The sequence below is a fragment of the Betta splendens genome, chromosome 17, assembly GCF_900634795.4.
Source record: "Betta splendens chromosome 17, fBetSpl5.4, whole genome shotgun sequence".
Taxonomy (NCBI): Eukaryota; Metazoa; Chordata; class Actinopteri; order Anabantiformes; family Osphronemidae; genus Betta; species Betta splendens.
The window spans coordinates 3,694,855-3,709,923 of NC_040897.2; the positions used below are offsets into that span (position 1 = coordinate 3,694,855).

General features: G+C 44.9%; 1 protein-coding gene across 6 annotated transcripts in view; it reads right to left on the minus strand.

The window, feature by feature from the left end:
• LOC114843888 (cadherin-24) overlaps positions 1-15,069 on the minus strand; it is a 120,463-nt gene that overhangs the window by 17,356 nt on the left and 88,038 nt on the right. For all 6 annotated transcript variants that reach the window (XM_041067999.2, XM_055503645.1, XM_029130716.3 and 3 more), the window contains 7 exons: positions 12,830-13,086; positions 11,706-11,842; positions 7,718-7,839; positions 5,382-5,499; positions 3,699-4,019; positions 1,590-1,797; positions 230-719 (listed from right to left, as the gene is read on the minus strand). In XM_041067999.2, coding sequence (XP_040923933.1) covers positions 230-719; positions 1,590-1,797; positions 3,699-4,019; positions 5,382-5,499; positions 7,718-7,839; positions 11,706-11,842; positions 12,830-13,086 — 1,653 coding nt within the window. The remainder of the gene's footprint in view (positions 1-229; positions 720-1,589; positions 1,798-3,698; positions 4,020-5,381; positions 5,500-7,717; positions 7,840-11,705; positions 11,843-12,829; positions 13,087-15,069) is intronic.

Below are 15,069 nucleotides of genomic sequence, written 5' to 3' on the forward strand. Positions count from 1 at the left end.
AGCATTTACTACCAATTACCGTAGTATAATCAGTTGTGCTGCTGTGCTGGAGCTGGTTCACATGCTTTTAGGCAAACACATCATTTGCTGATCTTATTCTCTTGTCTTGGAATCTTTGAGTTATGAAATCATTTCTCTTTTGTTTTTCTGTGCAGAGAAAGTGACAGCATCCCATCACAGAGAGACAAATTCCCACTTCAATGCACAGCATGTGTAAACCTTCACTTACCCAATCCCCATCTTGACTGTGGTTCACCTTCTCCTCGCTGCTGGCCTCGGTGCAGTTGCTGGCGGTCCCTGTGCCTCCCCCTCTCTCTTGGCTGCCACTCGTCCTTGGCGTCCCCCCGTCCGAGGTGCTCACCCCGCTCTGCGGTGCCGTTCCGTCGCGGCTGCCTGCGCGGCTGCCTGCGCGGCTCCCGGTGCTAAGGTCTATAGGAGCTATGTACACGGCCCCGGACTCCATGGGCCCCACCATGGCCCCCTGGTTCTGGATGACCAGAGAGTGGTCTGGCTGGCCTTCAGGGAAGCGATACCCCAGTTCTGCCAGGCCTGACTCAAACGCTCCAGCTGGTGTGCGGCGGAGAACAGGGAGTGTGTGACTGCTGTAGCAGAGACGGCCGTAGAGAGGTCCTCCCGGTCCAGAGTAGTTGATGTCCACTCCAGGATTCTGAGCCCAGCTGTAAGTGCGACCTTTGTCTTGGCTGCGATGAGCGTAACGTCTGTAAGCAAAGTCACCATTTAAGTACCAAAGACTGGATGCTTGGCAAAATGTATGGATTTGCTGATCACTCATTTACCACAGCAGCACAATACATAGAAAGTCAGACATGACTCGTTTCCCCACCCGAAAGCTCATTACAGTAACATTAGAGGCATCCGTTCCCAAAGCGACGCTGAATAAAGTTCATTTGTAGGTTGTAATGAAATCATCTGAAGCATCTTTGAGTTAAGCTGCTGGGCGAGCTCCCTGATACGTTCAACCCCTCCATCCAATGATTTGACCTTGTTCTGCACGTTATTAACGTTGTCTCTTCTGCCTCACAGTCCCTATATATAAAATAATAACTGTTTGAAGTTGTACAGTATTTAAATAAAAATATATAATATAAAAATAACTGAATTGAATAGAAACCAAAAGCTACAAAGCTTTCATACAGATTCAGCATCTGCAACAAAATGGGAGCTTTACAAAGGTATAAATAGTTGTAGGATTATTGCATTTGGATTATCTTACATTTATGCTGTTTTGTTTTGTCTACTTCCATAAATTGCGTGAAGCTAATTCTGATAACGCCAGCCTTTCTCCACAGGGCGGCTGCATATGGCTTACATGAAGCCTTTGGATTTAATTATTAGTCCAAAGGCAAAAACAGTGTTTCTGTCAGACATCAAAGGAGGGTGTAAACAAGTCTCTGATGCAGCCGAACGTAAATGAGCGAACAAAATGAGCATTAACTCCCGAGACTGAGACTTGATGATCTTCGTCACCATTTTTTGATTGGCCACTGATTTTAAAGTTGGAGCTCTCCTGCGGAGGACTGCTGGAGTGTGTCTCTACATGTTTCACCACGCTCTTTCTGCCCACTTACATATTCCTGCTGTCCAGTGTGCGGTAGCCTCGGGAGCGGGAGCTGTGAGGCGCGCTCTGAAGTGCAGCGATGTCAAAGGCGGCCGTGTCGGCTTCGCCCCCGCCCTCGTCGTCGTACGTTATGATGTTCTCGCGTACGTCGTCCTCCTCCAGCGTCGACAGGGAGTTACGCTTCTGACGGCGCAGTGACAATGACAAGGCGCTCACGGCTGCACAGGGGTGGTGATGGGAACAAAGGTTATTGAGGCATTGGAGAGAAATTGGAAAAAAGAATGATGAACAGGAAGGAAAGGGGCAAATGTCACAGGGGAAATAAAGGAGGAAGGAACAGAAAGTGAGCAAGGGAGAAAAATCCAGACAGACAAAAAGGTGACACACGCAGAGACAAATGAATCCAAAGGAGGCCCTGGGTTAAAAGGACGATCTATGATACCAGTCGGGTGCATGCCTCCACTGTGTAATGGACGACGAGCTGCAGCCGCTTCATTCTGCCATGACTCCACAGATCTTACTCCACATTACTAAATCAGAGATACTGTAGCACCACACTATTCTATTCAACCGGTAACGAGCTTTGTTAAAGCTAAAGCTAAACTTAATATTGAATATTCAAAAATGGGAATAATAATAAAAATAAAGAGTTTTAATGCAATGCAAATATCCTTTATACTGTTATTCCTTCTTAGAAGATGTATGAATCTAAACAACGTTTACCTTCTGCCAGCCATGCGATAAATAAAAGCTAAAGTCTTTAATGTTGAGATAATTAATGTTCAGTTTTTAATACAATAAGTGACTTCATGCACAATCTAGTGACCAGTTTATTTCCATTTTGTTGCTCTGATGTCTCTCTACTCTCATGGTTGTGATCGTTAGCATGTGTTGGTTTTTGCAGCTGAATAACAGACTGTCTCTTTTTCAGTCCTTCTCACTTCTTTGTTTTTCTTTTATCTAATCAAAAAACACTATCATCCAAACAACAAAGATTCCAAATCTGATTAGAATTTTGTTCAAGTTGTTTGTAATGTAAGTGGAAACGTTTAAACCTTGACAGGTTCTTGGTGCCTATTTGTGGTTGCTAAGCTATGACTGAACAATGAGAGTGGATGTGAGCTTTGGCCAAATACACTGTGAAAGAACTACTTTCATCTCACACAAGTGTGTGTATGTACTGTACAGTATATGGAAGCTGCGTAGGAGGCTAAACTGCTACAATAAGCACATCCACAGTCTTAATACTGTGGCATTGTATTAGTGCCACGGATGGATCCAGTGATGCTTGAAAGGAGTGAGAACACTCTAATCTGTCCTTAACAATATCATGATGTACATGTATTTCTGTCGTCTGCCCAGAGGGGAGTTACCAGTGTGATCATGGGATCCCGATGGAGCCGTTGCCTGAGCTTCTCTATAAACAATCAACATTTTTATAGATTGCTCAGTTTTACTATGAAAGATTAACTATAACCTGATATAGAGAAGAAAAACTAATTCATACAAAATAAAACTATCTACGATTTGTTAACCCCTTTTTTTTAAAGCTAGAAAGTTGAGGCGAATCTTTTGACTCCAAGGGAATTAAATTTTAAATTGCATCAAAGCACACTCTGCATGATCACCTTCACGCTACGTTGGCTTTCTGTTTTGATTGAACTGGTCTTTTCCAGCATGATAATGTCCCCATCAGCAAGGCCTAAGTAGTGATCCAACGGCTGAACAAAGTTGACGTGAGGCTTGATGTGAGCCAACAACTTCTCAGCAGCGAGACAATATCCAATCGAGCATTTGAAAGTTTCTCCAAAGGCAACAGCACTTTATTGAGTGAATATAAGGAACAGAGGCCCAGATAATAACTGTTTGTTTAGTGGTGATTACACTTGACCTTGCCAGAGGAGATAAAAGGATCAGCATTAGAAGGAAAACTAATTCACATGACTGAGCAGCTGAGAGGCAGGTTAAGCAGACACCTGAACTACTTCACTTTTTATTTGTTTTTGTATTTTTTATTTACAGGCACTAAATTTAATGATCACTGTATATGCAACAGTAAGTGCTGTAGTAAAACATGCTTTCTGTGTTCAGTTCTGTATCTGTCACTCTGCATATTTACCGAGCAGCGTGGCGACGCAGGCAAGGATGGCCAGCAGGGCGGCGGTGCTGAGTCCAGGCGAAGGCAGGGTGGACTGCTGAGGGACACACACAGCCTCTCTCCCCCAGTCCCACTCCCCCTCCGTCGGCTTGTCCTTCTCTTTGTCCCCGGCCCGCGCCCCTCCTCTGAGGCAGGGACACACAGACACGGTGACCGTCCCGGTGCTGGTGAGGCCTGATGTCCCGTCCCTCAGGACGAGCGGCACGTAGAGCGTCTGGATGGAGGACAGGGAGCGAGACAGAGGCTGAAGCTGGGACAGCAGCACGATGCTGGCTGTGGGGCCTGGAAGGACCAAAGAGGGACAAAATGTGTGATTCCACTCAACTTTAGATTAATTATGCCAAAAATAAGGCAGGATGACACTGTGATTTGAGAACCTTTATCACCACTAGAGCTACTGTGGCTCAAACCACAACGATGCCACTCTGAGCTTGTGTCTCACTTACACCAGATAGTGTGCTCTCAGTGTGGGCATGTTTTATGATTTATGGCTCCTATTGGTTACAAAAACAAAACATAAAGTCTGATTTACTCTCTGAGTGAATGAAAGAACAGTGTACTGTATCCATCAGCATAAAGAACAAACACTCACATCTTGTGTACAGAATGATGGATGAAATCATCCACCCATCTCAGTTTTATGAGAATGAACAAAGGTACTGTGCAACAGAGCTCCAGAGAGGAACCCATTTGATGTGTTGCTGTGATTTAATTGTCAGACCTCTGTCCTGTGATGCAGATCACAGACCAAGTCATTAGCTGTCTTCTTAACAAAGCATGTCTTTGTCAGACAAGCTGTCCGTGTGACGAAAGAACACGTCCTTGTCATCCTCTGTTCTGGTGCTGGAGAACACATCAAAGAGCCCTTTGAATACACGTGATTACACATGATCCAGTTATAGCAGGTTGGCTCTGTGTGCTTTGGCCGAGTTCAAAACTTAGTGGGTTTGTCACTGCTAACACGGTGATAAACAAGACAATAGTAACAAATGGTGAACAGCTTCTAGACTCAGACTGACAGTAAGTCATTTCACTGACTCCACTTGGCTCCTTGCCTGATTCAAGTTTAACCAGTCAGGTTCAGACCGACTCAAAGCTCAGGGTTGGTCTTTTTGGCTTATTGTGCTAGTAGAGGCCAAGAAGGCCTAAAGGTTAAAGAAGAAGACATGTGTGAAACGATACATTAAGCTGCCATGTACAGTACCTGTCCTACACTGACTACTGTAGTGTATGTTAGTGTGTACTTAGTGTATACTTCACATTATGTAGACACACCCCTGTCTATTCACAGTATGCAGAAGAAGAAGGTCAAGAAAATAACAATGTCACTAAAATCAATTGAGTGGAACCCATTGAATAAATAAAGCAGCTTTGATTGTTTCAAAAGGAATGAAGTAGAGGAGCAGATGGATGCAGATGATGATTGTCAAACAAGAGGGACAGACACAGAGAGGAGCATGACAATGCAAATCAACGGGGTCACCAGAGCTGGCAGACGGATGGGGCTCAAATCTGAGCCAGAAAAAGGACAAGGAGGTAGATGAAAAAGAAAAGAATGAAAAACGGAACATGATGTGTGTATGATTGTCTGCTAAGGGAAAAATGCATTAAGAGTAAGACAGGGAGGAAAGACGGAGAGCACACCTCCACTGTCCCTGACGCTGAAGTTGAGGGCGGCGCTGGACTCCGGAGGGATGCTAAAATACACAGTGCTGTCATTCCCTCCCTCATCTCTATCAATCGCCCGCAACACCTGCACCACCTGAAACACAGAGATAGAGAGAGCAGAGAAGATTGAGTGAGAGGAGGCTGCGTGTGTGTGTGCGTGAGCACAGGAAGAGGAGAAAAATAAGGTAATGGGAGAAACATTTACACAGAAAGCGCTTTGAGCTACAAACCATTAACCGGTGTCAGCAGGAATCAAAACTAGCCCAGCAATTAGTTTGGAGGCATAAGCAAACTGTGTGTGATACTCACACACAATAAATAAGCGCGTCTGTGGTGAAGCGCTTCTTACGTAGCGCAGGGTGGCTTTCAATCTGCTAAAAGCGTGCGCACGAGTCTTTTGTATCTAAATGAATATAAAAGAAACCTACGAAGCCGATGGGAGATTTCTGTTTGATGAAAAGCTCCGCTCGTCATTGTACGAGCCGTCCTTCGCACAATGGCTTCGAGTGCCAGGCAGCAGCGTGTTCTGTGGTTCACTGAGTGTCTCTGGGCCTTGAGGTTTGTTACACAGCCTCACTAAACCATCAGTCGCCGTGTGTGACTATTCAGTCCGCACACACCAGCACGACACATTAAAGGATATCATGATCTCTCCTCCATCCACACTCGCCTGCTCAGGAAGCAGCGGCCTCACCACCGTCGTCGGCTGTGCCGCACAATCACAGATTTTAGCGGCAAAACAACAAAAACACAGCAGCGGAATGAGAAAAACCCGCAACAACAACAGATGGGCCACGACTCCGAACGATGGAGTCAGCGTGGAACAACGAGGGAGGAACGAGCGTGGAGCGAGGCTTCCAGCGAGAGACTGACGAGACCAGAGATGATTTCTATAATTGAGATAGGATCCTGTAAGAACACCGTGATGTGGAAAAATACAGAGGAACACAAAAAAATCACAAAAGACGGTGGGAATGAGGCAGAGGAGGAGATGAGACCAGTTTAATTACAATATGAATAGCTGCGGTGTTGTGATAACAGGCCGTGGAGGATTCACCTGCGTTCCTGGTGCTGGGGCGTGTTGGAGCTGCAGGCTGCTCGCTCTCAATGCTCGCTGCCTGCTATTATGCTGCTCCACGGCTTCGCTCCCTATCATACAGCATGCTTTCTGATTTGAAAGGAAACCGCTTTGATGTGCTTCCTGTGTCTTTACAGGAGGCTTCTTGGTTTGAGATGAATGAATCCAACGCTGACGTCTGCCAGCGTGAAACTGTCTAATTCCTTATGTGTTTGTTGTACTACATTTATTCTGGACACAAACCACATAATAATAGCAGCCCTCATCCAGGCGACACATGGATATGACGTACCTTAGCACAAAATACTGGCTCGTAACCGCACAAGGTATAGAATAATATGTTCTGATGATGTTCCGAGGGCCCGCGGGTTTTGAGAGTCGACAGAAACGTTTGTGTTTACGCCGGCATATGCTGCATATCACCCGAAAGCTTAGACTCCAGTCCTTCCGACCGTATAAACAATTTCCGGCAACAACCATCACAGCGCAGTCACCAAATTGTCACTCGATAACAATAACCATAATCCAAAAATCTCCATGACCCAAACATTGTTGAATCACATCGTGTGTGGTCTCATTCTGTCCGTTACGACCCAGCGAATCAAATGAAGCGTTTCAGTCCGAAACACACGCTATATCCGTGAGGATTCAAGATGAAGGTCGTAAGGCTTAGGTTTCGTTTCAGAACCAGAAATTCTGAGAGAGCCCAGAATGGCTTCTCCAACGTTACAGCGTATTTAACACTATTTGATTCATTTCTCCGTCATTATTTGGATCCCTTTTGTCATTTAGCGTGTTTACCCATACACCTGATATATTTGCCTGTATTTACAGTAGAAGGGAAAACTCCAGATTAATTCTTTCTCTCTCTTCTACAGTGTATAATTATTTACCATTTAGATCTACAGTGAGTGTGTATGCTCCAAAGGGTTGAAGAACAGCTTTCATCTCAATCTCTCAGTGTGTTCAGACCTGATTTTAATGGAACAAGGGTTAAACAGAGATGATGGCCAACAATTACTACATACATCATCTGCCTGTGTTACACTACACACAAATGTTACAAGGTGTCTATTAGAAATTTAGAGATAATATAAATGACAGTGTATAAAACGTCTCTCCCCACAACGTAGACTCAGCTCCTTTGGGCGTGTCCACACTCTCAGCATCTACAGATGCTGTACTAAGCACTAAACAGTCCACTTGAAGAAAAGCCACTTAAACACACACTGACCTGCCCCACAGAGGTTGAGTCGCACAGAGCCGTTGTGTACTGCCTGTCCAGCTCGGGTGCATTGTCGTTTAGGTCCAACGTTTCGACTGCAACCAAAACTCTGGACACCTGGCTGTGATTGTCTGAAAAGGAAGGAAGAAGACAGCAACTGAGCATCGGAATGTGTACAGAATGTGTTGAGAGGCTCTGGGATGATTTAAAATTGGTTAATCTGCGATTGTTTCTTTAGCAACTTGTTCCGGGCTGAAGCTGCCAACTCCCACGCTCATGCATTCACCCGTTTTCTCTCACGTCCCTTTTCTCTCGCATTCAAACCCAAAACAATTATTGGGAACAATAAGCTGCAAATTTCAGTGTACTTCTCACAAGTTGTGTTGTGTCATGGCGCTTGACCATGAGTTGTACGAATGTCCGAATGTTCACATTTTGAAAATGAAGACAAGAAAAGAGCGATGAGACTTGCTTGGCATATGTAAATAAACACCAGTCCATCTACAAAGATACTGTAGAGGCCTCAGACACACCCATCCATCCATGCATCCATCCATCATCAGTCTATGACCCACCTATCATCCATCCTGCAGATTACCTGCTGGCCACTTCAAATGTCAAACTACTCATACAGTACTCAGCTCATACCAGCTATGACTATTTTTTCTCATTTTCCAAGAATGTACAGTATGGTTTCTAGCCAAAGTGTTTACTATAACGCCACTATATGGAGTCAAAGATTGCATTACAACTACTGTATACAGTAAGGGAGGCTCTATAATGTAGACAGATGTCATTTTCAGAATACCCCAGTTCAAATGTTTATATTATAAATGATATATATATATCAATCAATATTGAAAACAAAAATAGAAGATCTTGGGTTCAGAGTATTTTTAGTGTTTGATGGAAAGACGTACGACATTTACTAGTTAGGTTGTTAATGGCAACATTTAATTACATACCAGAAGTCAATATTAAGCTTAATTAAGCTTCTTATTTCTACTAATTACTGTATGAAAATCTTTGTGACAAAATGTTGATAAACACCCACACAAAGAGGAAACTTTACAGTAGATTTATCATTAAAATGTTTTAATATTTTCATATAATCCATCAGACAGCTGCTCTAGAAACCACAACCTGAAAAAAACACAAAAAATAAAGTACAGTACTGTAAAACTAAAACAATAGGGTGGACAAGAGAAAGTTTACAGATGGATAAGATAATAATAGTAGTAATAGTAATAGTAGTAATAGTAGTAAACAATGCACACCATACTTTAACGGATACAAAGGAAGTCCATCTGTCTCATCCACAGACACAGACAACAGCACACTACACACGAACAACACTGGACTAAGAGAAGCTCCTACACATCCTTTCAGGCTTCTCAAGATAAAGAGCATTGGGAATTTGGATGGAAACATTCATGTTTGAGTGAAAATGAAATTGAGGTGTACAGTATGTTGCACCTGCACTTCTTGGTGTGTAAACATTAACATAGAGTCATATAGATGGACCAGTTCTGCATCACGCCCATGCTGGTCATCTTTCTGTCTGTTCCAGTCATGTCTCAATAACTTTGGTGTGTCGTATGAAGGTGCTGCAGAGCATGTACATGTCAGTGGTTGTGACTGCCTGGTTCCTGGGTGAACATGTTAAAGGCACATGTTAGTGAATCCAAGAGGATTAAATCCAGTCGTGTGCAGCTGCGTGAACAGAGCCTTTAAGCATCGGTGAAGCTTCTGCCGACGTCTCTGACCAGATTTCTAGGAGCTGATGTATCTAATGAAGAAGTCGTATGGATTTTAAACTGGGCACAACACTCCATTAATTAGATTTCTTTTTCCTCAAAGCCGACTTCAAACATTTGAGTCTTTGTCCAAAAACTTCAACAGCCTTCCCATCACATTAGCAGCACACGGTTGAAAGAGTATACAGTAGTACATTTGGTTTCATTTGGCTCGTGCTACAGCTCACGAGCTCCCAGCTGGAGCACAACTGATGCCTCCATCGCAGTCACAGAGTTTGACATCATCTGTTCCGTTTTTAGCCAAAGCATCTCACAGAGAAAAGCGTGTGAGTGTCTAGAAGTGGGGAGTAAACGGAGGGATGTAGGAAGCAGTGGCTCTGCTTTGTACAGTAAATGGATTGGCCCAGGGTCTCACACACCATTCACTTGGACACACACACACACGTTTGAACATGAAGTCGTCACAGCTGTGCTTGAAATGCACGGCGACGTGCTCCTAAGCTGAACAGTTAGCCTGCTCAGTCACGAAGTAGCACCACACACACACCTCCACTCACTTATGTGAGCAGGCAGCCATATTTACTCACTCACTACACACACACACACACACACACACACACACACACACACAGGTACATACTCCCACACAGTGTTCCCGAGCTCGGTGCAGTAACTCTGTGTCATAGATGACAGCGACTGGGTGCCGTCACTGCAAAGCTGAAAATGAGCTCCTGCAGTAATGGCGCCGGGTGAGCTGGCCTGCCCGTAGCCATGGCAGGGGTCCCACTGTTCTTACTGTCAACACTGCCTACAACTGCCTGTTTATTAGGCAGAGCTCATTATTCGAGACAGGCTCTCGCTGAGCTGCCTCCACAGTTCCACCGACACTGCTACCGTGAGAAGCCCGGAGCAGATTGGAAGCAGAGATTAAGTTTGTCCAGAGCAGCCGTTGCCAGCAGATCGACTTCTCCTCCGCTCACCGTAGCCGCTGGACAGCGTTGTCCAGCCATGCTTGTACAGTACGTCCACCACCCGGCTTGACTGAGCTTCACGGCTAAAAGGAATATCCAAATACTTGCTTACAACCTGGCAGAATGCTGCAGCTTTTTGAACGACATGAAAATGAAAATTATATTCTAATGCGTTTTCTATTGAAGCGCTATTGGAGCATCAGGGTGTGGACCAACTGGTGCTGGATTATGGATTGCATTGACAAGGACACAGGATTCGATCAGTGTGATCTTAATTGATACTAAAACATCATTGTACTATGTCAAGGTACCACAGACTGTTCTCAGCTGCTGAACAACCAGCTCAGAACTTTGGTCTCACTGACTATAGGACGCTTCATGAAGAGCACATCTGTCACTAATACGTTTGTATACCAGATGACAGCTTCTCTCATCACATGCTGCATAAAAAGATCCACAGAACTCTTTTGATGTTTGTCTTGTGTCTTTGCTGACTATAGCACCACCATCCCCACATTCAGCATCAAGGCTGCAGCTGCACTGTACAGCAGCTCCCATGGGGGAACTCCACATCTTTTCCTCTGTAAATGCATCCGCTTGACAGGGTCAGTGCCTGGTTGTCTTTTATTATTAATATAATGTCTTAGAGAGTCAAAGTAAACATTTGACCTTAAACATTGTAGCAGAACGACATTAATTTGATCCGGACCCAAAGTAAATCCAAGGATTGTAGCTAAAGCCACGTTAGCTTCCAGCCTTTTGATTTGAGGCAATGCTTTGTTTTCAGGTGACGTCCTTTACAACAACTATGTAAGTTGACGTGTTCCATTTCTTTGCCAAAGAGGTTTTAGAGCTTTTTAATTTAGGAAGGTTTTATTTTTTCTTTTGAATTAAAGGCACTGTTTGTCGTTTGTTGTAATGTTGTGCTTTAAAAGTTGCTTTTGTTCTATTTGATGAACCCTTGAGAACAGATCATCTTCTAATTCATGATCAATTGGTTTTGAGGAGCATTATTGTGGTGGCGCACACAACCACAAGGCCTCGGCTTGAGCTTGGGGACCTGAGCGGAGCTAAGCCGCTTAGTAAACTGCATCACACACTGGATACTCTGCTTTTCAGACACCATACAATATACACTCCCCTAAACCTCTAAAGCTCATCAGTGTGTGCAGGTGTTAGAGGTAAAGGTGGTTTACGGACCACTTTTAGCTCTAAATACAATAGAAAACAATGTGTAATGATGTGACAGGGTTGAGCATAATATCTGACCTCTCTGAGTGGCAATGACAGTAATGTTGTGCCAGTGCTCCCGCTCACGGTCCAGTTCCATGGCTGTGGTGATAAGGCCGGTGTCTGGGGTGATACGGAACAGAGTCTCAGGATCTGACTGAGGATCAATGGAGAATCTAAAGCAGAGAAAATAGAGTAGACGGAGATGGATAAATACGCTTGAAGGAGAAAGGTGAACATAAGTGAAGGAGCACAGAGCGGAGGGAGGAGGCAAGCGGAGCCAGCAGCAGGGTGGAGAGTGAAGGAAGCAGCCAGGGCGAGTGTGTGAGCCCACGATAAGGAGGCTGGCATTAAAATGGCCAAAGAATTAATATAGGGAGATTATCACAGCTGATAGGGGCTCTTTTGAAGTGCCACCCATTATCACCATATCTCTATGAATGTAGCAACTATCATTTCCCCACACACTTACTCTTAACACTTACACTTATAGGCTGTGCTAATTAGGACACAGTCTTCTGTGGTTCTTACTCACCACCCCCAACTTAAACAAAGACAAAGGCATGGAAGCAGCGAGCTCCGTGGTTACTGCCTGGCACCGAGCGCCGTGAGTGGGCATTTGGTTGGCTTAGACGTGTTTGGTTAGCGCTCCTTTGTCGTTCCTTTCAGCTACGGAGCCAAGCCTGCATTTCAATGCAAAGACGCTTTTATCCCACGGCGTCTCAAAGATGTTTGTACGTTTGTGCCTGAGATTTCACTTCAACATTACAAAGGAAAACTGATTGGAAACTCATGACAAACAAAACAACAGAACTTCACTGAATATTTGATGAGATTATTCATATTATTTTGTCACGTCTGCCTGCATTTAAAACGAGTTACAGTAGGGCTCATAGGAGCAAAGTTTGTTTAACCTGTACCAAACAAGGTGAACGGTAAAATAAGGGATCTAATAATCAGGAATCAGATGAATTTACAGCAGTAGAGATTTTAGAAACTTTTGGGTATTTTGCAGGCCTCATTCAGCCGCTAACCCCTTTGGACTCTTTTCCAATATTAATTTTAACGGTTCCTCCATTCTGCTGTGAATCATTATCATTTCCAACAAAACTATACTAACGTTAGAGATAAGCACATTTTTAGGAGGAAGAGAAGGAACTTACTTGATGTTGTTGGTCAGGCCAGTGTCCGGATCCACGGCGCTGACTCGGCCAACGGTGCAGGCTGGCGGACAGTTCTCTGACACGTCCATGTGATATCGGGAGCGGGAGAACCTCGGTGGCTCGTCCGCATCCAGCACCGCTACTCTGATGGAGGCCCGGTCCTTGAATGGGCCTCGGCGCAGGAAGCGCGGGTCGACTATGGGGTTGAGGACCTCCACGGAGAATGAGTAGGAGCTCCGGCTCTCGTAGTCTACAGCCTGGGGACCAGAGTAGAAACACTTGGTGAGAGCATTCAAGGATGAACTCTCACATATTATTGGCAAGAAATTCATTCTTTGACCACTGAACTCCATTTCAAATAAGAATAAGGAATCAATCCAACAGGTAGCGGCTCAAAGGAGCTCCTGAATGGTCGCACCCAGAGTCGGCTGCACATGGATTCAAGTATAAAACCCCATGTTGTCACGGTTGGATGCTCTTTGAAATGATAACTTGACGTTTGTTGTGGGTGGATGCTGGAGTTGTGGGTTTGTGTGAAGTAGGAACAGATGCGCACTGAAAGAGTTGATATTGTGAGTGCTACAAGACTGAAGTAAGTATTTTGGGACATTTTTGTAAGATCACTTGGATGTTGTGAGTTTATTTGAAGTGTTAATACTACACTACGACGTATCTGGTGGAGTTCTGCTGCCCGTGCTGGTGTTGTAGCATGGAGTGACTCAGGATCAGGGCTTTGACGCCCAGCGTGTGAAAAAAGCCACTGAAGTTGCATTATTGAGAACCTGTGCAAAATCTTTGTGTCGACTATGATGTTACTAACATAAAATGGTTGTAGTTGAACAACTCAGTGGGAGTCAAACTTGTTTTCTTACATTATGAATGTTGAGTTGACACTTCCCTGCAGAACCTCTGCTGAGCTGCAGACTCCACTGAATAACACTGTTTACACAATCCTCAATAGATTTTTGATTTTCTGTTGAAACAGAAATCCATGCATTTCAGTAGAAGTCCACCTCCATCACCATGGCGATGAAGACCTGTACCTGGTCCCTTGTCTGCCTGCATCCACGCAGGCAGTACAGATTTCATTTGGCATCGCGGATCGTTTGTTAAGCAGAACTTATGAAGCACACTTGTCTAAAGCGTCCGTGGGGCTGTGTGCTGCAGTGGAGCCTGGGTTTGTGGAGTTGGTTGTTACAGTAAGTGAGGGCAGAGGCTCAGACAGGTAATCACACACTAATGCACGCCTGCAGTTTATCACATTTTAGGCCCGCTTCATAAAAGCAGGTATTAGTGAGTCGTGTGGGTTCACGTGCAGGATCAAGTCCAAGTCCTCAGATCCTCTGCCGGTCTGTGTGCACATGCATCGTCTCAGTGTGATTGGCACAGAGAACCGTGTTGGACAGAGGATAAATAGGCTCCCCGGCCACGCAGAGTATTCGCTGTCAGATTTGAGCGGGAGAAAACTCATTCTGAGGACGCCAGCAGCGCAGGGAGGATTCAGATTCCCCTGCTCATGCTCTCTACCCCTCTCTGATCTTTTTTCCTCACTCTTTTTTCTTCGTCTTTGAGCTGTAAGCCACAGTAAACTGCTTTACAAAGCACATGTGTCACTTGTTCAGAAATAAGTCATAATTTATTACAGAACACGAACAAAATGGATGAACTACAAAATGTGGGCAATCTGTGGAGCATCTGTAAGTAAACAAGAGGGCAAGAAGGAGTGTGTGTGTGTGTGTGTGTGTGTGTGTGTGTGTGTGTGTGTGTGTGTGTGTGTGTGTGTGTGTGTGTGTGTGTGTGTGTGTGTGTGTGTGTGTGTGTTGCTGACGTTCTCCTATTACGGGGAGAGTGAGACAATCTGTCTGAGGAGGAGAGGTGTCACTTACACTGTGAGCACACACTCATCACCCGACCACCCTCCCTCCTTTCTTCTCCCCATCACTCTTGTCCCCTCTCGCCTCCACACTGCGCGTCCTATCGCTGGCTCCCCACCCAGCACCCATCTTTTTTCCTAGTGTGTGCAACCGACCGCCACCTCTGACAAACGGCAGCAGCCTTTTTCCTCATTGCAGCCCATACAGGAAGCACTTATCACGCAGAGCCCACAACGGTTCCCCCATTAGTCTGCACTGTTCTGTCTCATATTCAGTGTGAGTTGTGAAAATGATTTCCTTTGCAGACACAGCTGTTCTGGGGATCACACACAACTGAGGCAAACGCCACCCTGCTCCTGTTCCCCT